At 44.0% G+C, this 25,870-nt stretch overlaps 1 protein-coding gene and 1 long non-coding RNA gene across 5 annotated transcripts in view; one reads left to right on the forward strand and one right to left on the reverse strand.

Moving 5' to 3' along the window:
* The first annotated feature begins 19,078 nt into the window (after positions 1–19,078).
* PTBP3 (polypyrimidine tract binding protein 3) overlaps positions 19,079–25,870 on the forward strand; it is a 48,140-nt gene continuing 41,348 nt past the window's right edge. The window contains exon 1 of one of the 4 annotated variants that reach the window (XM_083420179.1): positions 19,079–19,485. In XM_083420179.1, coding sequence (XP_083276305.1) covers positions 19,478–19,485 — 8 coding nt within the window. In that variant the 5' untranslated portion in view covers positions 19,079–19,477. Of the gene's footprint in view, positions 19,486–20,026; positions 20,154–25,870 lie in introns of those variants that run through there. The other 3 variants (XM_083420176.1, XM_083420178.1, XM_083420177.1) reach the window with 3 other exon arrangements.
* On the reverse strand, positions 21,280–24,604 carry LOC310668030. Its single transcript, XR_014506559.1, has 3 exons — positions 24,084–24,604; positions 23,089–23,823; positions 21,280–22,721 (listed from the first exon to the last, which is right to left on the reverse strand). It is a non-coding gene; the product is annotated as an uncharacterized lncRNA (long non-coding RNA).

The following is a 25,870-nucleotide window of genomic DNA, read 5'->3' on the forward strand; positions in this document are numbered from 1 at the left end:
TGATGTTGGGAAAGATGGAGGGCACAAGGAGAAGGGGAGGACAGAGGATGAGATGGTTGGACAGTGTTCTCAAAGCTACGAACATGAGTTTGACCAAACTGTGAGAGGCAGTGGTCGACAGGAGTGCCTGATTTGCTCTGGTCCATGGGGTCACGAAGAGTCAGACACGACTAAATGACTAAACAACAACAACAGTGTCAGGCGGAGGAAGGGGGGGTCAGGCAGGTGGGCCTCGGGGCACCGGTTGGCATCGTGTCTGTGGATATTTAAGTGCCGGATTTACGTACAAGCTAAACAAGCTATAGATGAGGGCCCCACTTTCTTGGGAGCCCCCCAAAAAATGTAAAGGAAAAAAACAACTTGGATGTACATTTCCAAAATATAAGATAAAAAACAAATAGAATGAAACCTACATACAGCAACAGTGTATTGTGTTGTGTAGGCTCCTATGATGTAAGTAATGGGCCCCGCCTGCTAGCCTGCTCCCTAAAATATCACTGGTTTTCTCATTTCTATATGTAGGGTACCTACGTTCTGCTATTTATAATCATTAGTAGTTTGCATTATATATTTACACCTATTATTATTTCATGTTATAACAAGTTTTTAGAGTCTTTAGAATTTCTAAAGGAACTTTTGTTATTATGAAGTTCGTTATGAGTAAAAAAATCATTTTAAGTTAGAGCTTAATAATTATTTCACTATTAATATACTTCTTAATTGTATTTCAGTTCAACAATTACTTTGATAAAATAAATATTTTGTTATGTGCAAATGGCTTTAGATACCTATTAGGTCCATAAATTACCATATTGCATATATTCAACACAAAAAACAGCAATAATTTGTCATTGACAATGGACAGTTAGACATATAATGGGCCCCATTACCTTCAGTAGCTTAGGGCCTCATCAAACCTAAATCCACCCCTGATTATTATTATTATTTGTTGAATTTCTGTACCGCCCTATACCTGGATGTCTTGGAACAAAATCAAAATATAAAACCACAAAATATATAAGCGAAATAAAAACAACAACCCAATAACTACCCGCCCCCACCCCCAATTGTCTATTTGGATTTTCTTTTCCCTCTCCACCACACCACGTTTTAAAAATCACGGGGTCCTGCCATTTGGAGCCTCTCTGCATCCTCAGTATTGTGGCCTGTTACGGTAATTGAATGCTTCTAGCAAACTTCTGGGAATGACTTCTCCCCCACCAAGTTTTGGAAGTTGCTTGGAACTATTGTAGAAGGGTAGAGCTGGGAGGGGGTCCGAGGGTCATCTAGTCCAACCCTCCCCCCCCCCCCGGAGTGCAGGAGACATGTTTGCCTGACTGGGGCTCAAACCCACCGCCCTGAAATTTAAGAGTCTCATGCTCTACTGACTGACCTGCCTCTGCCAATAAAGGACACTTGGCCAATAATATAAGCCAAAAAGTGCTGTGCACGCTTGCATTGGGGCAGAGGCATAGCTAGGATTTTTGCTGGGGCGAGGCAGGATGCCCACTTGTCATCATTCTCTGTCTGGCTATATTATTCATCCGTCTGTCTCAGGAGACAGTGGAGGAGTGCGCTTTGGGAGGTGAAATCTAACTTTTGGATGGCTACAGTGCCTGCTGTGACTGTAGAGACCAAGACGGCAGAGATATGTGTTGTTACATAGCTACAAACATAACAAAAGTAGTCATAACCAATAAATGAAAAAGTACACAATTTCCACTTATTTCATACTATCCAAAATAAAATACCATAATAATAATAACATTAGCATCAACAGCAGCAATACTCTGACCCCAGCCCAAGATTCTGTTCAGCAGCCTCAGCTTTTGTAGTTGGAGTCAGTCAGGGCCCCGCTCTCCCAGGCCAGGTGGGGAAAGGCCTTCAAGGCAGGGTGCAAGTCTTCCAGGACTCAGCCAAGATGACGCGTTAAATGAAAAACAAGTTACAACATCAGAGAGGGACTTTTTTTTTCAAATAATAGAATTCTACAGTTTAGAATAGAATAGAATAGAATAGAATAATAGAATTCTACAGTTGAGTGTGACCCCAGGGGTCATCTAGTCAAACCCCCTTTGGCAACTTCTCAGTCTCCCACATGAGAGCAATTTGATACAGTTTTGATGTCCTGGGGAACATGATATGGCAACATCTTCTTGTGTGGGTGGGAGGGATTTTCCATTTCAATAACAATGAATTGCCCCTCAGATGCTTTCCTTGTGTGCTTGAACCATACAGATAAAGATATTTAAATAGACATTAAATATAAGACAGCATGAAGTTGCAAGAAGATTGTGTGTGCGTGTGTGTGTGTGTGTGTGTGTGTGTGTGTAAGGACACTGCTACAGAATCACTGGAAATCTTAGTTTCATCAGATGGCCTGGGTAGAATCAGCCTTTGCAAAAGAAGTTGACAAGAACCGAAAATTGTCTACTATCTTTACCCTTTAGTCAGTGGATTGCCGGACTCTCAAATGCATCCCATCTGTATTCTTAGAAGGAATAGATGTGTTTTTTTCAGTGGACTGCCATGCAAGGTTTTGTTGCCATTATATTGTTGCTATTTTATTTTTGATCTGGCTGTTTTCCTTCACTCAATTAAGAGGCATTAACAGAATCTCTCAATTGCTTCTCCAAATAATGGTTTTCAGGCTGAGCAGTGTGCAATTCAGCAATACATTAGTAAAGAAAGGATGAGGTGATGAGATTGAAAAGATACATCGCATTAATATCACTCCCACAGACTTTTGGGAAAGCTGCAAATATTCAAAATGTCAGAAACACATAATGAACAATTAGCTGTCACACATCACATCAGTGAGTCAGCTGGGCTTAGAACACTTGGCATCAAGTTTTCTTCTCATGCCACTAATCTGCCAGTCTCAAGGGAACAAAGGCTAGAGCAAAGTACAGCAAAAATCTAGATTTGCACCCACCATCAATGATTGTTTTAGCAATATCTGTTACAGCTAGCATAATGTACAAAAATACACCGCAGCAGACAGCTTGAAAGTCTGTCAAGGCTCTTTCAAATTGTTGAGACTGATACAAGGAAAATATTGCAGCAGAGCCCATTGTTAACGTTACAAGAAAGAAATGTTTTTTTTAATTGGTGAGAGTGATACAGTATCCTCCCAGCGAAATCTAGGAGAGAGAACATCATTCTGGGGCACAAGCAGTGTTTCAGCTGAAATGTCAATGGAGAATAGCCAAAAAAGATGTATGTGTTGGGGATTCTTACAGTCTTGTCCCCTGACCCATTTTACACATTCACAGAAAATAGCTCAACACTATTAAAAAAAATCTCACAAATAAGTGTCTTTGAAGCTACCACCTTCCATACGTGTAAAACATTTAATTAATAAAACCAATAAGAGCCTGTGTGGTCCAGTAGATAATTGTATTGAAGAAGGACTAGGCACATTGGATGATCTTATAGAATCATAGAGTTGGAAGGGACCCTACAATGCAAGAATATGCAGCTGTCCCATACAGGAATTTAACCTGCAACCTTGGTGTTATCAGCACCACACTATAATCAATTGTGCCAATTGATAGCATTCACTATGACCTACCTCAGATTGCAGTGAAGACAACAGATAATATGCAGTGATGTCCTTATAGACTACTTGCAAGAAGGGTGGGATAGAAACGTAACTAATGTTTCAGGATGTAAAACTCAGTTCTTGTCCAGATAAGTGAATGTGTTTTCCAACCATGTATTCTTCTTGTGTGCAAATCTTGCAGGCCCCCAATAAGCTACCGTATATGGGAGTGGGTACGCCTTTGTACTTTGTACCTTAATGAGAATAGGGCATTCAAATCTATCTCTGGCAGTGATTAGGCCACAACAGGTCCATCAAAACTAGACAGAAAGCAGAAGTAGAAAAACACCTGGTATTTATATTCTCAGACTCCTGCTACTTCTCCCCAGTATAGTGGGGTGCAGTTTGTGATCTTTTTCATAGGGTACAAACTAAACTACAGTAGTCTGAAAAGAGCTGCCTGAATCACCGTCATTTCTGTAACATATTGCAAGTGGCTTCTCCCTTGACCTCTAACAGCAATATCTTTTTCTCCCCCACCACTATTTCTTTCTTTTAATGTTGAACCTGAGGAAGAGTTCTGTGAAATTTGAAAAGCAGTGCACTTCTTTTTTTCTATTTTTTTTAAACCTGCTTATTGTTCCTGTTTGGATTCCTCACCCCCATAATGAACCCAAACAGCTGCTTGCATTTTAGTGTCTATTAATATTAGCTTCTCTCTGCTTGGCTTAGAAGCAGTGGCAAGACCAATCAGATACTATTCCCAGAATAACAGAAAGATGCCATGCAGTTTACACTGGCTAATCCTAAATCTCTATTATTTTTATTTTAAAACACTTATTATTTCTCTGATTTTCCCATTTTTGTGTGGATGCTGTTCACCTGTGTGAGAGAGAAACTGGGCTTAGCTTAGATTTGAAAGAGACATACCATCTGTGTTTCCACAGGCAGAGACAAGTCTTCTTTCACACTAGAGCGCTTGGCTCCTTTGCTTGACCCCCTAAGGGCTCTGATGGATTGACATCAAGTTTTTGAAAGGCTAGTGCATGTTGGAGTACAAAGTAGACTTCAGAAGCCTACAGTGATCTAGGCATCCCCTTTTTCTAATGAAAATCAGGTCCATTATAAGCACCATGCATTCCTGCAGTACAGATGGGGGCAGGGAGATTAGAGTATGTGCACAGAAGATAAAATGTGCTGATTAACAAGTTTCTGTTGTAAATCAAAGTAAGCAAATAAATGTCAAACATGCAACCTTCACAGCAATAAATTCTAGATAAGGGTAGCTGCGTAAGGAAAAGTATCGTCTCCACAGATAATTTAAACATCATTCTGAACCAGGAAAGACCCAAACTTTTAAGCAAATTGCAAATCTGCCCTTTTGCCTCTGTTTGGAACACTCCAATTTTTGTATCATTAGAACCCTTTAAAAAGAATGCTTGGCAGCCATTGTTTTTCTTTTAGATATCAGATTTCCTAAGAGAACAATAAATATGCAAATATAGGCAACAAGCAAGAGAAGCCACTGACGTGGCAAAAACCCTGAGAGCAAATGGAAATGTATTCAGATTACATAAATGTGCAGCTATAATGTATCTCTAACTCCCTTTTTTTCTTGAGTGAAGTAGGTTGCCCCAAAAGCATACAGGCGATAAATGGGCAAAAAATTAAACATGCCCTTTCTTGTGTTTTGGAATGTGAAATCATACAACTACAGTTTTTAGCTAGGGATGGCTGCAGCCTTGTAGCTACATCACGTGGAACAAGCAAAGAACGCAGCAGAAGGAATCTCACCGCCCCAAGCAATTACTTGGGTGGCTAGGTGGTTGAGCTTGCTCTGGTGGAAACAGAGCTGTCCTATCTGTGTACAGTGTTAAGCGTTCTGCAGGCATTTTGATGAAAGAATAATTAAGCACATACTTAGGGTTTGTGTGTTAAAGATGTGCGATGGTTACAGAGAACATTTAATTTCGGCTGAGTAACAAAGCAGAGGGAAATGAACGATCAGTTAATGAGTATATTTGGGGGGGGGGAATCTAATGCAAATTTGAGTGATGTTCTATCCGTAGTTTGAAGCTGAAATGAATCAACCAGAGAAAAGAGATGTTCTAGTAATTAATAAATGCCAGCAGGAAAACTATTATTCTTTCCAGCTTGCTGCTATATACAATTGATTTCATCAATAGGCCTCAGCAGGATATGCATTAGAAAGCTGTTGGTGCACATTTTGAGGGTGCTGTTGAGAAACATCCTGAAGATTTTACCTTCCACCTGACAAATGCGCCAAGCTAACATTGTAATTCTATGCCCATCTACTCAGTGGGACTTATTTCCAGGTATGTAAGTAGCTATAGGATTGCAGCTTAGTTGTTCTCTATAATATTTTAGGGAAACAAAGGGAATTGATCATCATGAGGTGAATTGCACACATGGAACATGGAGGAAATTTGAAGTGCATCATGCCATTTGCTAGTATATAGGATGCGGGTGGCGCTGTGGGTTAAACCACAGAGCCTAGAGCTTGCCGATCAGAAGGTCTGCGGTTCGAATCCCTGCAACGGGGTGAGCTCCCATTGCTTGGTCCCTGCTCCTGCCAACCTAGCAGTTCGAAAGCAAATCAAAGTGCAAGTAGATGTGCTTCCTGCTCTGGTGGGAAGGTAAACGGCGATTCCGTGTGCTGCTCCGGTTCGCCAGAAGTGGCTTAGTCATGTTGGCCACATGACCCAGAAGTTGTACGCCGGCTCCCTCCACCAATAAAGTGAGATGAGCGCCACAACCCCAGAGTCATCCGCGACTGGACCTAATGGTCAGGGGTCCCTTTACCTTTAGGACTGGTTAAATTTATCCAGATTTCTTCTTTTCTGCGATGGGTACAGTTCTTAGCAATGGATAAAATAGTAATTAACTGGGAAAAAGTATTGTTGAAGTGTCTAAAATATTCAGGTTCTTCTTTCTGTCCATAAAAACAGGAGTTGGTGGCTTGATCAGGAACATCTACCTTCAGTCAGTACTCATTAAATCTAAAAAAATGAATTGTTGTCCATATATGGTTCCTCATTATGTCTTTTTGTATCTTCTGGCTTGATTTTAAAAAGGTACCCAATGTAGTGTTTTGCAGATGGGAATATATGTGGTTCTTTGCTGTTTCCATTAGTTCTATGGAGCAGACTTCAAAATGATTGTAAGAGAGCATAACCCCCCAAACAAGTAACTAGATGTTCCTGAATGCCCTTTGCTTTCTTCAGTGCAAGTGGGTGTTTACGTTTTGGCACTGTGGGAAATGAAGTGTGCTGTATGGAGGTACATTCAGAGAAAATCTCTCTCCCTGCTACGCATCAGTTTCACTGTGTGACATCTAACAGAAACATTTTCAGCAGTATTTGGAACATAATGTTTAGAGAATGACACAAATAGGCATACTTTGAACCCACTCTCTTGCCTGTAAATAGTTTTAAAGATAGAATGTTGCACTGTGCTATGAAATACTGCCTTGGTTTTATTGCTTTTTGGGTGTTGATAGTTGTTAGTTTCACGCTTTTTAATTTACATAAGGGGTAGGGAACCTCAAGCCTGGGGTTGAATATCCACTCTTTGGCGCTCAAGACTCTTCCCTTACCATGCCTCCTTCTGAGGCCACATGCCGCTCACCTGCTCTGATCCACACCCTCCTCAAGTGCTTTGTCAGACTGGATTGTGTCCCTGAAATGTGATGGTGCTTCTTTGACTTTGGCACAGCTGAAATGTGGGCAACTGTACAAAGGTAAGAGGCATATTTCGTTCTCCCTCCCCCTTTTATATACTCTGGTTCCACACACTACTGGCATGCAGTCCCTGGAAGATTTTCTATGATGAAGTGTAGTCCTCTGGCTGGTACTTATTTGCATTGCATCTCTCATTTTCGCTAAGGGACACGGGTGGCACTGTGGGTAAACCACAGAGCCTAGGACTTGCTGATCAGAAAGTTGGCGGTTCGAATCCCCGCGACAGGGTGAGCTCCCGTTGTTCGGTCCCAGCTTCTGCCAACCTAGCAATTCGAAAGCACGTCAAAGTGCAAGTAGATAAATAGGTACAGCTCTGGCGGGAAGGTAAACGGTGTTTCCGTGTGCTGCTCTGGTTCCCCAGAAGCAGCTTAGTCATGCTGGCCACATGACCCGGAAGCTGTCTGCGGACAAATGCCGGCTCCCTCGGCCAATAAAGAGAGATGAGTGCCACAACCCCAGAGTCGGTCACAACTGGACCTAATGGTCAGGGGTCCCTTTACCTATAATTTTCACTTAGATGCCCTTTGTGAAAATAAGTTACTGATTTCTTGCATTCTTTTGTCTTTGAATTAAGGAGACTACACAGTACAACTTCAGCACAGGATTTCAGATGCTAAGCTGTGGAAGCCATTTGCAGGAGGAAGTTGGCAGGCACATGCAAGGTTAAACACCCCCTCCTAAGGCAAGTACTGCCTGCCTGTATTTCCTTACAAACCTTATCTTTGCACTTGTGTTATTTCAGCCAACACAAGTTTGGGAACATGTACTGTATTTTTCGCTCCATAAGACGCAGCTGACCATAAGATGCACCAATTTTTAGAGGAGGAAAACAAGAAAAAAAAATATTATGAACAAAACTGGATGTGTGATTTTTGTGGTTCATGCTGTGGCCAAAGACATGTGATCTGATGGTGAATTTGGGGTGACCCATTGCAAAAATCCTTAGGATCCATGTGGATCTGTGCTTTGGAATCACGTTTTTACACCTTTGCAGCCCCACGAAATAGTGGATGCGTGTGTTTTTTGGTGCAGGCTGTAGCCATGGACATGCTATGTGATCTGATGGTTAATTTGGGGTGACCAATGTAAAAATCCTGAGGATCCATGGGCTTTTCCCTCCCCCCTTCCAGGTAGCCTCCGCTAGTATCCCTTATCTCTCTCCCGATCGCTTACCGATCAGCTGCTTCCTTTCAACACTCCCTTCCCTCTTGTTTGCCTTAGTGTCTTTTCCTTAGCTGGAGCAGTTTTTTGCTCCTCCTTTTCTTTTAATTTCTCTCCTTATTGCTTTAGTCTTCCTGTTTCCCCCCTTTGCAAGTTTGCTGTTTTTACCTCCCCACCCCTCCCAGGCAGCCTCCTTTAGCATCCCTTATTTCTCTCCCTGATTGGCAAACAATCAGTGGCTTTGTTTCAACACCCACTTCCCTCTTTAAAAAAAAAAAGAAGAAAAAAAAGCACAACCTGCTTTTTGCCCCTGGGCAATTCGGCTCCAGGGACCGTGCATTCGCTCCATAAGACGCAAAGACATTTCACCTTACTTTTTAGGAAGAAAAAAAGTGCGTCTTATGGAGTGGAAAATACGGTATTTGCCATGGTACCATGTAGTTCTGAGTTGGTAACACATTACATAAAATACTCATTTAAACAAGCTCTAAAAGATAACTCCTCATATTAGTCTAGCATTTGATGGTCGATTTCAAATGACTAAAACAGCTGCAAATTAGCCATTACCAGCAGATGGTTTTGGTTGTTAGTTAAATACTATAATCCTGTGCAGCAGGAACTCGGGCCAGGATTTACTTTCCATGCTGCCTGCCTTATTTGAATACCATGGGCCAACCCCTCTCTGTCAACGTAATGAAGATAACTCTTAAATTAGTATCAAGATAGAAAGCATTGATTCTTCCTACGTCACTTTAAGCACACACACCATTCATATGTTAGCATATTAACATATGCCAGGGAGATCAAAAGCGTTGTTCGCAATGACAGCTAAAGGATCACATATACATGACTGAGGAGCTGAAATAATATTAAGTGTCTGCCATATGGTCTATCTCCTGAACTGTAGAAAATAAGGTAACCCATCTGCTAAACTGTTTTGCTGCCATCGGGGGGGTGGGGGGGTGGGACGTAAGGCTGCATTTTGCTCACAGATATTATGTTAAATGTTAGGGTGTCCTGGAAGCATTTCTACAATGCCAAGCAATAGTAGTGGCACCCACAAACTGATCTTGGATATAACAAAATGCATCTCAGATTATGTCCAGAGCAAAAAAATTCTATACATATAAATGTCAAATGTTTCTATGTTGAGAATTGTAATGTACGGTGTTCATGTCACTGGCATTAAAAAAAATGATTTTCAAACTGTGCTTTAAAAAACAGCTCAGGGGGGTTCTTGAAATCTCATCAGGCATTCTTCATTGAGAAGATCAGCAATGGCAGACAAACTTTCCATAAAGAAATATTGGCTTGTATCCAAAGTGGTACTGTGTCATACCATCAGTGCAAGAATTTCTGCTTGTGCAAGAGAACTTTCCTCCCTTCTCCCCCTGCACACACCTAGGACCTGAGGTTTTCACTAACCCTCTGGAGCAAATTTGGGAAAGGCACACGTGGAGAGAGGAGAGAGGGAAAATTTTCCAATGCACAGGTGTAATTCCTTGCACTACTAGAATGAGAGCATTGGATACTTCCTGTGGTCGCTGCTCCACTTTTCCTCTGTGTGCATTCACATGCAGTTCATATGCTGATAGAGTCCAGCAGGCCTGGGAGATATTCAGCATGAACTTACTGTGTGCTTAACATATGTCAGAATCTTATATGACACACAAGGTTCCGAAGAAGACATGCAGGGCTTCCCAGACAAGAAGTCAATGTGAAAGTGTCCCCTGAAGGTACATTAATTAAACAAAATGCAATTAGTTCTACATAGGTAAAACATTTTGGTTTATTTATTATGCTACATATGATATTATTGTTATGAGTTTACGGGTGCTAGGTCTGTATAATCTCTGCATTGAGATAGTATTAGAATATAATTAAGGATTTGGCTGTTACAACTGGGTGCCAGGCCTCTGTGTATTAAGTTGTGTGGTAGACAGTACTAATCCCCTGGAATCAGCAAGTGTTAAGAGCTAATTAAGCCTGGCAAGTTTCCTGATGAAGTAATTGCCTGGGGTGAAAGGCCATTAAGAGAACAGAGGATCAAAGCACTCAGTGTCAGGTGGCAAATGGGCGGGGCTCATAGCTATCAACCTTTTCCTTTTCTTGCGAGGAATCCTATTCGGAATAAGGGAATTTCCCTTTAAAAAGGGGAAAAGTTGACAGCTATGGCGGGGTTGCTCTCTAAACAGATTAAAGCCAGAATTCAGAGTAGAAAGTTATGAGCAATTTGTTTTAGAGTTAGAAGTTATGCGGGCTTGTTGATCAGAAGGTTGGCAGTTCAAATCCCCGTGACAGAGTGAGCTGCCATTGCTCTGTCCCTGCTCCTGCCAGCCTAGCAGCTCAAAAGCACACCAGCAAAAGTAGATAAATAGGTACCGCTGTGGTGGGAAACGGTGTTTCTGTTCTCTCTGGCAGTTGCCACTGTGTCCTGTTGCACCAGAAGCAGTTTAGTCATGCTGGTCAGGTGACCCAGAAAGCTGTCTGTGGACAAATGCCAGCTCCCTTGTCCTGAAAGCGAGATGAGCACCACAACCCCATAGTCGCCTTTGAGTGGACTTAACCATCCAGAGGTCCTTTACTTTTTACTCTTTTTTAGTGGTGCAGCTTGAGCTAACCACAATATAGGATACCATACCATATGGATAGTGCTTATATAACGCATAAGTTATATATGTGTTAACACCTGCAATTTCCCAATATTTTGTAGCTTGAATGAACAAAGAAAGCCCTTATGCTAAACTGAAAGCTCCCACTTATTCTATTCTATTCTATTCATGCACTGTTTTTAAAAATATCCTGAGTGTTACATGTTACATGTTTATATATATTTAATGGCTAAAACACTTGTATGCTAGTGTAGCATGGAAGGTGAGCTTTACAGGTGATAGCCGCAGATCCATGTGTTTAAACCTGATCTACTGCACTCACATAGAAAGCAGGACTGAGCTGGGTGTTCCCATTTTAAAAGCTGAGAAGGACTGACCCTCCTTACTTGGCTTTGTGATTGCTTAAGAGAATACATATGAAGCACTATAGACATGCTAAATATTTTTATTAATACGTCATTTATTTTATATATGATATCCTTTATTAACACTGTTTATGAGCATGCATGTGCTATTATTTCACGAGGAAGCAAATAAATGCAAACAAAGAAGTTCACAAAATTAAGTCTCATTTCCCCCCTTTTTCCTCTTCACAAAACAACAGTGTAGCACAAACTCAGGCTTCTGCAAGTGGTCTGGAGTATAATTAAATTAAGAAAAAGACTCAAAGCAGTTCAAATAGGGAGAAACAGCCAAACATTAAACAGGAGGCTCTGAGCCAGACAGTAGAAGTACATGGAAGGTGTAGAAAGAATCAGGTTAAAACAGTAGTACAGTGATACCTCGGGTTAAGTACTTAATTTGTTCCGGAGGTCCATTCTTAACCTGAAACTGTTCTTAACCTGAAGCACCACTTTAGCTAATGGGGCCTCCTGCTGCTGCCATGCCGCCAAAGCACGATTTCTGTTCTCATCCTGAAGCAAAGTTCTAAACCCAAGGTATTATTTCTGGGTTAGCTGAGTCTGTAACCTGAAGCATATGTAACCTGAGGTACCACTGTACATGTTCAACACAACAGTGGCATAGGCAGAGGTTTGTTGCCTACAGCAGCCAGCACAGGGGAAGGAAGGGTTAATTCTTTCTACTGCATGCCCCACATTCCTATGGGGCTACTAAGAAGAATTTGTTGTTGATGCAGGATAGCAAATGTAGGCAAGAGTTTAACAGGAAATGTTCATTTTTATTTTTGGCCAGTTGTCTCAACTTCATCTTTGATTTGTTCTCAGACTGCTTGCATCCGTATTGCCAGGAAGAAATTTGTAGAAATAAGGGGAGCCTGGTCATTATCTATCTTCACCCTTTTGCACCCAAATGACAGCAGCCATTTTTTGTGCCTAAGAATCTATCAATTTCCAGAACTATGTTAGTATGTTGCAGCAAAACAACAGAATCCTGTGGCACAGGAAAACACTATTCTAAGGCCTAATAACATCAGCCACAACATCCAGGGTTCATTCACTAGCTCAGCTTCCAGTGTGTTTATATATCTGTGCTTTTTTAACTTTCTGCCACCCGCAATTCACTCCAAGTGGTTTCAAAATCTCCTTCTAGCTGGGATAGTAGGCTTAGGCATGAGATGGCAGCCAACACTCAAGACAGGATGAACTTTTATTGGTTTGTTAAAGGGATGCTACATACATAAATGTTCATTGAGTTTTCTGCCAACACTTACTATTCTTTGGGTTGCCAAACAAAAATGTCCAATTTATTAAACACTTTAGTATCCTTTTTTGAGGTGTCTGATAGTACTTTAGTGTTTGAAACTGTGTGTGTTCATGCAGATAAAGTATTTCTGCCAATCTTTTATTGCCAAGTGATTTTTCTCTAGCCTTTCTTTCCTTTGACTATTTCCTGTCCATGTCAGCATACAACAGGCTCTTTAGCCCTAGTATGCCAAATCTCCAAAGTGTCTTCTTGTATTTTATTGTAGCTATTAAACAATGTAATAGTACCTACAACCAGAAGTCAGTCTGGTTTTCTAGCAAGACAGCATGGACTACAAGACCACTGGCCTACTTTTTATATACCAAATCTAGAAATATCCTGTAAGTCAGACTTTAAATTTAGCTTATAATAAGAAACATCTGTGCCCATCCATAAAAATGTGGGGTCTTTTCAAAACCTCTCAGGGAGATATTTTTAAGGACACAAAAGGAAATCACTTTTCTTTCTCTCTTTTGCTGATATCAAAAGCCTAGTTTTTGACAGAAGGGGAACAAAATGAAACCCCTGAAACGAAATTGATACCTCTTCAAAAAGTGGTATTTAATGGTGTGTTCATCAGTAACCGCAAGGCTTTTAGGTTAATAGATACAAATGCAGTTCCACACATTATTTGCCTTCTATAGTTGGTACAAGGAACCTTGTGGACCGATGATGCTGGATGAAGATAGTCAACCAAGGAGAACTCTACCAGCTTACTCAACCAGAACTCCTCCCCACCTGTTCAAGGGAAGCTTTCCTGCCTTTGGCTCATTTTCCAGCACTCTTAAAAAAAAATATTGTATGTTTGCAACTTGCATATGCAGAATGGCAGCATGCATGTTGTAGCTGAAGAGATAACTGACAGTGACATATCTTGTGTGCAAGCAGCTGGCGCCAGCAGTGAAATAAATCAAAATGGTCCACCACAGTGCCAGTAGTGTAGGAAAGCAGGGGCTGGGTGTACTGGGTGCTGGAGCCACTGTCCCTCCTGGATGCCTGGCTTGGGCAGAGCTATCCCCCCCCCCCCAAAAAAAGCTTAATAACTTTGGGCAATCTTGCAAAAAAGCTCAACAACAGTGCCCCTTGGGCTGCGTCTCCTGAGTCCCATTTCCCTCCCAATTCCTTCCTATGGCCTAGAGTCCTCAGCCTCTGTTGTTCCCTATATGCTTTGGGTGAAGACGAGGCTAAGAACTAGCAGTAAACAAAGATGGTTTGGAGAAGCCATGCCACAGCTGCTCTGGCTGCTTTGTTCCACTCCTGGCTTTCCTGAGCCAGTCACTGCTAGCACGCCTGCTACCCTAGTTGAGCCCCAACCCTGCCCCAGCATCATGTTTTCCAGCCCCAAACAGAAGGTGAGATGGGGCAGGAGTGGAATACAGAATGACAGAAGGGTCTGTGTATGAATGCAGGAGATATTCTTGTTGGTGATGGAAGGGGGTTGTGAATGTCTTTGCTTCTCCGTGTGTTATGAGAGACAAAACAAGGCATGCATGCAAACAAGGGGTAAATGTTTTCAACGAGCTTAATTCTTTGACATGATTCCTGTTGTGACAACTTGTACCATCATTAGGTTGAGTCACTTTCTTGGTTGATCTGCTTAATATTCTCCACCATGTTTTCATTGCTTGTCATTTGGGCTGTCACTTAGCACCAGTGTTTTCCATATGCAAAGTGGGTAAATTGTTTGGGGGTGTTTTTTTGGTTTTTTTTATAACATCTTCTAATTCATTAATAATATACTGCATATACAGTACGTCTTAATAATCTATGACTCTGGCTGTGATCTTTTTGCTCTTGCTTTGTGCTTGTGACACATTTAAGAGTTTAGCCTTGAATCATGTTTAGATGTACTGCTTGGAGGCAGAGGACTTGTAAACAAATCCTTGGTGTAGCAGTATAACTTAGATGAGCAGCTGCACTCTAATCCAGGCAAAGGACTCCACACCTTTGATGCAAGGCCGTACCCTAGGATACAAAGCCTTGCCTTTTAACTCCTATCACTGTTTTTGTGATTACAATTTATCACCTGCCCTTCACACTAAGATCCCATCCTTCACCCTGTTGAGTCCTGACTCTCTGAGGTCCCACCGCCAGTGCCACATTCAGGTTTCAGAGTTGTCTTTTAGGAGTTGGCAACCCTGGGGCCTGTGTGTACTCATACCTCATGGGCTTATTTAGGCACAAAATAGGAGCATGCAATATAGGTCTCTGCAATTGTTAGGTAGCATTTTGTTTCACTTATACATTTAAAATATTTTTATACAGTGCTACCTCGGGTTAAGACCTTAATTCGTTCTGGAGGTCCCTTCTTAACCTGAAACTGTTCTTAACCTGAGGTACCACTTTAGCTAATGGGGCCTCCCACTGCCGCCACGCGATTTCTGTTCTCATCCAGAAGCAAAGTTCTTAACCCGAGGTACTATTTCTGGGTTAACGGAGTCTGTAACCTGAAGCGTACGTAACCCGAGGTACCACTGTACCACATTTCATCTCAGTAGGAAGAGCATTCCAGATGGTGGGTACCACAATGTGTAAAGGAAAAGTATAAAGCAGGGTTTGCCAACCTTTTGTGGCCCGTGAGCACATCTGCACACCAGAGAAACTGTTGTGGACATCACACACACATACTTTAGCCAAGCACACACCACAACCTATTCTGCTGGCTTTGATAGAATGTTTCTTTCAAGCCCAATTTCAACAGAGGAAGGGTGCCAGGAAGGTCTTTGAGGGTCTATGTGTGCTCATAGGCAGGGGCATAGCATGGGGGTGCCAGCAGAGCCATGGACCCAGGCACACAATTTTGAGGTGGTGCAAACCAGGTCCCCCCATGCAGGCTACCCCAGCATGGTGCTCCTCTCTTCAGGTGTTGGGGGGATTTGCCCACCAAGGGCCACGTTTGCCGGCTGGGCTCCCCCCCATGAGTGGGTAGGTGCCACAGTGTGGCCCTGCTTGGCTCTGGTGGGGGTGGTCACTCCAGTGGCAGTGAAGACTGGGCTAGCATGGTGGGCTCCATTCACCCTCCATGCCCCACCACCTGGCATTCCTGTGCCTGCCCCAGGCTCCAGCAACCCACACTACACCACTGCTCATAGGCACCATGTTAGCAAGTCATGGAACAAAGCTGCTGAAATTTGGATTGTCCAGGCATGAAATAAATGCTAGTAGCCTGTTCCATGGCTCCCCAATAAAGCCGTGCTTCATATTACAGTTTGGCACTTTGTGCTCCAGCTTTTTGCGCGACAGCAACTGATCTCAGGCTGTAGCGCCTACATCCAATTCAAGTATGGTCTCCTACAGGTCCAGTCTGACTCTGGCACTGCCATTCAGATGGTACCACTTAAGTCAAAGTAGTTATGGGCTTTGTGTGCCCCAAATATATGGCTCTCTTATTTGAAAAGATGTAGAATGTGGCCTGTGTAAAGAATGTGAAACAGAAATATGATTAAAGATTTAAAAATAATAACACGGGGTGGTATCCAACTGTTACTCAGAGTAGACCCACTGAAATTAATAAACATGACTAAGTTAATTTCGATGGGTCTAAACTGAGTAAAATTAAGTTACATACCACCCTTAATCCGCAGTGATTCACTGGTATAAGTCCAGTGGGGTGAATGAGACTTTATGCTATCATGGTGCTTTTGAGTATGAGAGCCTAATAGGATGTAAAAAAAAGAAAGGCTTGACTCACATTTTTATAATGCTTGTGGCTGGGCATTACTGAGCTCTAAACATCCTGGTGGGAAAATACTCTATACTAAAATGCAGAGTGTGGGGGAAATTCAAGGCCCAATTCTCCCAGCCCTTACATAAAAGCTTAGGCATCTGTTATCAAAACAAACAAAACTGGCAGCTTTGACAACTGACTGTAAAACGGGGTTCGAGTTTCAAAGACTTGAACAACTCCCTTAGATTTCTTCATTGGCACAAGGCAATCTATCTGGGTTCTGCTGTCTATGGTATTCTCCTGTGCATGCGGAGCACTTCACTTGCTTCTGATTACCATATCCTGGGTTCAAACAACAGGGGGTGCCATCATGCTGCATTTGTGCATTTGTGAGCCTTCCAGAGACATCTAGCTGGATGCAGGTGATAGAATTCTGGACTAAATGGGACCTTTGGTCTCATTTCCAAAGGAAGTACTTAAGCTCTCAGTAGATTTTATCTGAAATTAATTTCAATATGGATCAGCTCTCTCCACTAAAATCAATAGTCTGCTTTGGATTGCATGGCCAATGACAACACCCAGCAGCAACTGTTGGGTGTATAGAATCCATCCAGGGTCAAGAACTGTTTAAGTAACCCCAGATTGAGCTGTGGATACAGTGTGAGCTCCCGTTGCTCGGTCCCTGCTCCTGCCAACCTAGCAGTTCGAAGGCACGTCAAAGTGCAAGTAGATAAAGAGGTACCACTCCGGCGGGAAGGTAAACGGCATTTCCGTGCGCTGCTCTGGTTTGCCAGAAGCAGCTTGGTCATGCTGGCCACATGACCCGGAAGCTGTACACCAGCTCCCTCGGCCAATAAAGCGAGATGAGCACCGCAACCCCAAAGTCGGCCATGACTGGACCTAATGGTCAGGGGTCCCTTTGCCTTTACTAAGTTTTATTTTAGTGGAGCTTAATTCTGAGTAAATGTGTATAGGATTGCACTGCATGTGTTTAGAAGGCCACTAAGTAGGGTGAGTCAAGGACAATGAAAATTATACAAACTGTGTGCTCTTTCTGGTGGAGGAGGGTTAGGGTTGTTGGGGGGGTTGCATTTCACTCCTTTTGGAAAGTTTCCTTTTGTTGTACCACGGCAGTCTCAATCTTGGACAAATGTAAGACTGGTATGGCTGCTAATTAGATTCCCTCATGGTCATCTGTAGAGTGGATTACCTTGGCTCTCAGGTTACAGAATGGAAAGGCAACTGAAAGTCCAAGGTAAAATAATAGAAGATGAACTTTCAGTTTCCTTTCACGTCAATAACTTGAGGACGAGCAACAACTGCCTCACTTCCAACCAAGAAAAAATCTAAATAGGAGCCACACCCAAATATGGTTTGCTGAAGCTGAAATATAAAATGGACATACAGTGTGCAGTATTTTAATGCAATCTGTTCTCATTTAGCCTGGCAAAGACTAGGAGTTTACCTGCTATGACTTTGTATGAATGACTGTGCTGGGCATAGTTCATGACTAGCACGCTGGCTCAGAATAGAGATTCACATGGCACGCCAGGTAATTCTGACATATCTTTGAATTGGGTGTGAATGGATAATTCAGTCTTTCTCCCAGATGCAGAGACAACTGCAGAATTACCTGTCCTTAGAAGAGGCAGATACTCCCAAGAGCCTTTAATTATGTTTATTCCTAGCAGCACAGAAGCATTTATTTCTTCAGACTGGTATGGCCCTGCCCACAGATGGTTGTTCAATATCTCTCATTGCATGCAAGAAGAGCTTTCCCATGGATTGAGGAGATTTAACATTTTAAATATGTACCTGTAGCAATTTGGGGAACCTCAAGTTATCAATGTCTCCAGTCCTGGGGTGTGAAAGCCAGGTCACCCTGTCCCTGTAATATGGGCTTTTTGGAAAGCTTTTTGGCCACTGTCCAATACAGAGTTAGGAACATTTTACAATGCAATCCTATGCATGCCCACAAGTTTCATTGCCTCCAATGAGATTTTCTTCCAAGTTATAGGAGTGTAGCCTATTGAACTCAACATGGAATTTATTTCAGAGCCTATAAGCTTAGGATAGTGTTGTTAAACACACTGCCTAACTCGGCTGGTTTGTAGCCCACACGATATTCCTACTGCTACATGTTCAATGGAAAATAACCCTTGCACTCCGGGAGCTGTTGGACGTTCCCAAAATGGCTTTGGTAGCAAACAATCCACCAACTACAACCCACCCAGATTCTATCTTCTACGTCTGCCATTAGGAGGGCAGAAAGGCGCTTCTCACAGTGCTCACTCGGAGAAAGCTTTTTCTTTCTTTCCACCCCCATTATTATATATGCGTCCATTTTAAGTCTGGCTAAACGAGGCAAGAAGAACCGGAAAACTTTGAGAACAGGTCCGGAACCGTTGCGAACGCAGCAGATTATATTCTTTCGTCTTATTGTGTCATCCCGCGTACCGGCCCCTTCCCACGTCTCTCCCCCCCCCCCACTCGAAAAACATTCCTCGAGAAATGGACTTGCCGAGTCTGAGGGGAAGGGCAGCCCGCGCGCGCGCACCCCGCCCGCGGCAACAGCAGCAACAGCTGCTGCCTGTTGTTATTGCCGCCGAAGGCTCGCGCCCCGAGATCTCCCGGGGGGGGGGCCGCGCGTGTTCATTTGCATGCGGGCGCGCGCTCTCGCTCGCCTCTCCCAGGCAAGGCAAGAAGCCTTCGAAGCCGGGGGGGGGGGGGCGGACGCACGCGCACCTTGCCTCCCCCGCGTGCGCGCCTCCCCCGCCCCTCTCCAGCTGACGATTGGGCGTGTCCCGGAGCCTCGACGAGCTGGGCGGCGGCAACAGGAGGAGGAGGGGGCGGGCAGGGCAGGGCCGGGCCCAGCTGTCGCGCCTGCGCGCCGCCGGCAGCCCCGCCCCCCCCGCTTCGCCCATCCTTTCTCGTTTTTCCTTCTGTGAGGCGGCCGCTCCGCTCCCTTTCCCTTCCCTCCCCCTCGCCCTGTCCCGTCCCTCGCCGCTTCCTTCCTCCTGTCTGTGCCATGGATGGGTAAGTACCTGCCTCGCCCCGGCGGTCGCGGACGGGCGGATTGCACCCGCCTGTGGAGGCGAAAAGCGGGGGGGGGGGTCTTTCCCTTTCCAACCCCCCTCTCCCCATCCCTCCCCCGTCCCCACCTCACCGGGGCCGGTGGCTGCTTCGCTTTGTGCACACTGTTAATCTCTTTACCTCTGTGGGGGTTTTTTTTGCCAAATATCCCGGGTTGGTGGAGGGGCGGCGAGGGCAGCGGCGAGGCTGGTGGGAGCGAAAGAGGAAGCGCGGGGTGGGGGGTGGGGATCGGCGGCGGCGATAAAAGGTGCGGTCACCCGGGCAGGTAAGTAGGTAGGTGGGGTGGGGCGCATAATACGTAGGTGGGACAGGAGGGAAGGGCGGCATCTGGCCCATGTGTTGGGGGATGTTGCTTCCAGCCGCCTCCTTTCGGATTTGCGCGCCCGCCCCTCCAAAATCCGGTTCTTCGCATTCCTACTCCTCGCGTCTTTTGGGGGGGGGGGAGGAGGAGAAGAGGGGTCATGGGGAGTTTGCAGCGGGAGCTGCTTCTCGGGCATGTGAAGGCGAGGGAAAAACAAGCTGGCCCGGCCTCCTCTTCCTCTCCCTTCCCCCGAACCTGCCGGGGTGGGGGAGGAGGAGGAGGAAGAGCGAGCGCGCAACTTTTCCCCCAGGTACGGCGTGACGAGCCCGCCTCGAAAACTTCTTACGTCTTGTTGCGCTCGGGGCCGTGCAGCTGGCTGGGGCGGCTTTTTAAGTCTCTCTCCGTCCCTTTCTCGCTGGCCATTGTTGGATCTTTCTTTTTTTCCCCTCCTCCTTCCAAAAAGGAAGCCTCCCACAAGAGCAACAGATTTCTCTCCGTCCCCACCCCGCTCTCTCTTCCTCTTTCTCGTTGCGACAGCAGTAAAGGAGACGAGCCTTAAGTTGCAAGGCTTGCAAGGACGGCGTTTTGTTTTGCTTGCTTCTCTCTCCTTTTTGCAGCTGCTGCGTGTCAGGTGTGGTGGGCAACAGTTTTCCCCTTTGCGCGACGAGTCGCTCGCGCGGAGGAAGGAAAGCGTGGCGATGTTCTGGGGAGGGAGGGAGGCGCGCGGCGCATCTTGCGCGGGGGAAACGCGTCTGCGAAGGAGACGGAGCTTGCTGGTGGTGGGGAAAGGGGGTGAGCGAGAGCAGGCCGCGGGAGGAGCGCTTCCTCGTTGAGCCCGGGGAGACTCCCACCAGAGGGGGTGGTTGCCGGAGCGCATCGTGGCTTTTCCGCCGCTGCGCAAGAGCAGAACCAGGAAATAGAGAGCGCCGCCTTAAGTTAAAGGTTGCAGACGCGCCCGCTTCTAACATTGCAGCGTGACTCGCGGTGTTTCTGCCCCCCCCCTTCAGATTTCTTTCCTCCTCCTCTTAAGCAGATACTGTAGTAGCCTTGTAAAGCGCAGTCATCAGCAACAACTGGAGAAGCTTATCGCTTTAATCTCGCTTTGGGACTGGTGAAGGCCATTAACTAATTAATTGGAACTCTAGTCTCACGCAGTAATGAAAACAGACCCCGTCGTGTTTGCTCTTCAGGTGTTTAAATCGGCCTCTGGAAAAGTCTTACCTGTACCTTCTCTCTCTGGATGTTGCCTTGCAATGGTGGTTTTCTTAATTGCAGCTTTTTCTGTCCCGACTGTAATGCAAAATTCAAATGTGTGTTTTAAGTTCCATGGGTTTTGATAGCCTTGTACATTTCAGGTTCTGATCCCCCCCCCCCAGCCCGCCCCTCAAATACATGTGAATATTTTGGTGACTCGTTTGTGGAGAATATTTACACACGTGCATACTATATGATGGAGAATATATTGGTTGGTAGTGTGTCTATGTGCACATTGGTCATTTGATTGTTGGCTCCCAGTGTGGGTGCTCATTCTTCGGACCATTGTGTGCAGATCAAGAGTATCTGCCTGGTGGAGGATGCATGGAAAGTTGGGTGGTATTTATTAGTGATGAAGATCAGATAAAACAGTTCATATTTTGTAGTATGTTTTCCTGTGCTGTAAGTTTCTGCTTTCTGTTACTGTAAACAAGTCTCCAAACTGGCATTTAAGTTAAGCATATGTACTTTGAGAAGGCTCAGTGCTCTTATGCATAACTATGAGTGGGTTGCTTCATAAAATTAGTTGCTAAGCCTAGATTTCCATTACTTTTTTGGGAAGCACACTTTTGTTTTATCTTTTTGTAAACCTCTTTGAGGGCTTTCAACAATCAAGCGGTGTGCAGTTTAATGAATAAATCAGTAATAAATGATACGGGATTATGAATTGTACCATTGAGTGCAATCTGATTCACTACTGAGTGAAGCATGTCTACTGAGAAGCAATTCCCATTGAGGTCAATGTGGTTTATTCCCAGGAATCTAGATACAGGATTGCAATCTTCACCTCCGACTTGAATATCAGTGTTTCTCTATGGCATATGCATTTCAGGATTCTGTTACTTAATAACTCTTAAAAATATACTTTAGCAGATTTCATCTAGACATGACATCATTGGGGTTAATCTAACCTTTATACAACATGATTTATCCCCAATAATAAGTCATATTGTAGAAAGCTGACTTTCATACTGTTATACCATAGGTAGTTGAGCACAAGCTTTCTCAGAAATTTAAAGTGAATCAGTAGCATGCAGTGTAGATGCATGATTTATACCATGTTTAGAGTGCACATTTGTGTATCATTTCTAATAAAAACCCCAGTATCTTGTATAAAAGCAGCACCTCTCCTTGTAAGCTGAATAATTGATACAGCTAAGCACAAGTGTTCCAAATGTGTTTTTCCATCTTCAAAACTGTGAAATGAAAAAAAACCCCAAATATAATTAGCCTGCATTTTTAACCCTTTCAGGTACTCTTCTGCAAATACATGGATTGTAGCACATTTCAAACAAAGGAAAATGATATTCTCAGGATTTCAATAAGTGTCTGGTGGTCTCTTAGTTACATGTGTCTTATTTGTTAAAAGATGTATTTCCTACTTGATATAAATTATACACCATAGTTTATAGTTATACACAGTATGAAGAGGTTGGCCAGAAGACAAACTTCAAACCCCCTTTTAGGTGTGAATTTGGTTCTACCAGCTCTGCTTAGGTGCCCACCTATAAAATTGAAATGACTAAACTATGGTTTCTGAGTTTGCTTGAGAAGATTACACAAAGTGTGCAAAGTACTTTATATTTACTTCACTATATAAAGTAGGTATAGGTTTAGCCACTTCCTAAGTGTAAAACAGGGACACGGGTGGCACTGTGGGTTAAACCACAGAGCCTCGGATTTGCTGACCAAAAGGTTGGTGGTTCGAATCCCCGTGATGGGGTGAGCTCCCGTTGCTCGGTCCCAGCTCCTGCCCACCTAGCAGTTCGAAAGCATGTCAAAGTGCAAGTAGATAAATAGGTACTGCTCCGGCGGGAAGGTAAACAGCGTTTCCGTGTGCTGCTCTGGTTCACCAGAAGCAGCTTAGTCATGCTGGCCACATGACCCGGAAGCTGTCTGTGGACAAATGCCGGCTCCCTCGGCCGATAGAGTGAGATGAGCGCTGCAACCCCAGAGTCGCCCACGATGGTCAGGGGTCCCTTTACCTTTACCTAAGTGTAAAACAAAGCTTTGAAATGTTGGTCTGTTTGCTAGAATACCAGCATTGAATTTGGGTTAAAGTTGTACTTAGCCATGATTTTTTAGGCAGTTTTAAGCTAACGATTATCAGCCTGATGTATACTTAATACAAAGGCTGTGATGCAGAAGGTCCACAATACTTCTCAGAAGTTGTCACTGCAACCTCACCCACACCATATTTAAACCCTTAAAGCATACTTCTGGCTTGGACATGAGATTTTTATAGGTAGACTAAGGAGAATAATTTCCCTTTAACAAAAACAAACCACCCATCTTGTGCCCAGTTCCCAATCAAGTTCAAAAACCATCCACCATAATTTCTGCAGTGCTTAGACTGTTCTAAGCTCTGTACTTTGATTAAAGAAAGGAGGCAGGCTATGCCCACAGGCATAATGTTTATTAGACGTATCGTATTAAAGGAAAGAGGAATGAAAGCAATAAAGCACATTCAACACATCAATTCTTAAAGTTAGTGTAGTTCAACTTGTAGTGACCAGTTGAAATGGCTGCTGAGGAGGCAGTTCTGAGAAACAAGGAAGCAAAATGGCAGTTGGAGGCAGCTAACCTGATGGAGTCAGTTTTGCTGCCTCCTCAGACCCAGTCACCAGGAAAAGAATCGGAAGCAGCTTGGTTACAGGGGAGCTTCTTAGAAACAAATTGGAACTATGGTCATATTGCAACACTCTTAGCAGGCTGGCAGTTTAACACTATATACAGTGGTACCTCGCAAGACGAAAAACTCGCAAGACGAAAGAGTTTTTTGTTTTTTGAGTTGCTTCGCAAGACGAATTTCCCTATGGGCTTGCTTCGCAAGACGAAAATGTCTTGTGCCTTTTACTTAAAACCGTCAATGCATTCCTATGGGAAACCGTCTATGCATTTCCTATGGGAAACCGTGCTTCGCAAGATGAAAAATTCACAAGACGAAAAAACTCGCAGAATGAATTAATTTCGTCTTGCGAGGCACCACTGTATGTTGATTCCGCTGAGTTCACAGGAGCTTGCTTCTAAGTAGACATACATAAAAGTATTACATGCCAGTCATTACAACTATCTTGTGATCTCACTCCCCACCACAATCACTTCACTTATAGTGGGCTTGCAGTTTGTCCTGGAGGCAAAGTAAGTATTAAGAATGAAATCTAATGTGTTTCCTCTGCCTGTGGAACAGGCTTCATTGATACAATGGATTTCCCATCCAGTCCCCGACACTGAAAAATCTGCTCTGGAGGTCTGGGAGGCTCAGCAGAGCAGATGTGAAGGGGGGAAGGGGAAGTCTGTCTGTGCAATAGTGGTGTCCTAAGAGTATAGGAAATTGGTTCAAAGGTGCAAGTTTTTAACATAGAAATGATGCTCAAGTCATGCTGTAAATGGGTGTCAGTGTGCTTAATTCAGCTAATTACAATGAGGCAAGATGTCTATTGGTATGTGGCTTTACTTATAGTAAAGCTGCAGTGTGGGTGAGGTGTGAGTTGTGTAACAAAAGTACAGTGGTATCTCGGAGCATGATTTCTGTTCTCATCCAGAAGCAAAGTTCCCTCCCCAGGCTTCGCACAGATCTCCGCAAGCCGTGGGAGCCCGTGCCTGCATGCCGAAGGCTGGGCGCACTGAGCTCAGCGCGCCCAGGCTTCGTGCAGCTCTCCGCAAGGTGCGGGAGCCCAGCACTGGGCTCCCACGGCTTGCGGAGAGTTGCCTGTTCTGGGGGCTGGGGTCGGGGGAAGCTCGGGCTTCCCCCGCCCCGCGCCTGGGGGAAAAATAATTTCCCCCCCTTTATTTCTCCTCCAAAAAACTAGGTCCGCCTTATGGGACGGTGAGTCCTATTGGGCGAAAAATACGGTGATTGGATAGCAACAAATGTCAATATGTTTATTTATGAATTTGTTGTATTTCTCACAAAACCAATTAGATTTGTAAGTAAAATGACTTCAGATTAAGATGCTTCTGCATAGGATATTTGTGTTTAACACCCGCCCCCACCCAAAAATCAAACCTTTTTGGGGGAAGAAACAAGTGGGTTTTCATCCATGATTGTTGCAATATTTGAATGAGGGGAATGACTGCTTGGCTATGTAGATAGGGAGAATCCAAGATAGTACATTTTATTGGGATATGGACACATAGGTTTGAGAGCCATGGTGTGGCTTTGTGTGGCAGCATTATTAGGAATAGGTTAAGTATTTTTATTGTCAATGAAGCTGCTGGGGAGAGAAGTGCTGTTACCTGAATATCAGGTACAGTGTGTATGTGTTCAGGTGACATTGATGTGGTTCTTGTGGGGCATTTCATGACTTTTGGGGGGGGAGGGGCATTCTCGTGTGAACCATTTTACTACATAAAATAGTAAAAAACCTACAGAGGGATTGTACACTGGATGACATCGTGATATATCACCAGGTAAAGATTGCAATATACCAGTACAGCCAGCCCTCCATTTATGCGTGGATTACTTTCTGACGCATTGCACACGTCAGTGAAATTGCGTATAATCGAAACCCCTTGAAAAAGCCCAGAAACATCCCATTCCACCCCCAACCCACCCTTTTAGTGACGTTTCAGTAACGTCTTTATGACATTTCCGGGTCTCTTCCGAATTCAGTGCAATGCACATATATACGGTTTCACACATTGAATGCGCATAAACGGGGGACTGCCTATATATCACAATGTCTGATGTAAGTACAATGGTACCTCGGGTTAAGTACTTAATTCGTTCTGGAGGTCTGTTCTTAACCTGAAACTGTTCTTAACCTGAAG

The sequence above is a fragment of the Podarcis tiliguerta genome (genome assembly GCF_965153285.1).
Source record: "Podarcis tiliguerta genome assembly, chromosome: 17".
NCBI classification, from domain to species: domain Eukaryota; kingdom Metazoa; phylum Chordata; class Lepidosauria; order Squamata; family Lacertidae; genus Podarcis; species Podarcis tiliguerta.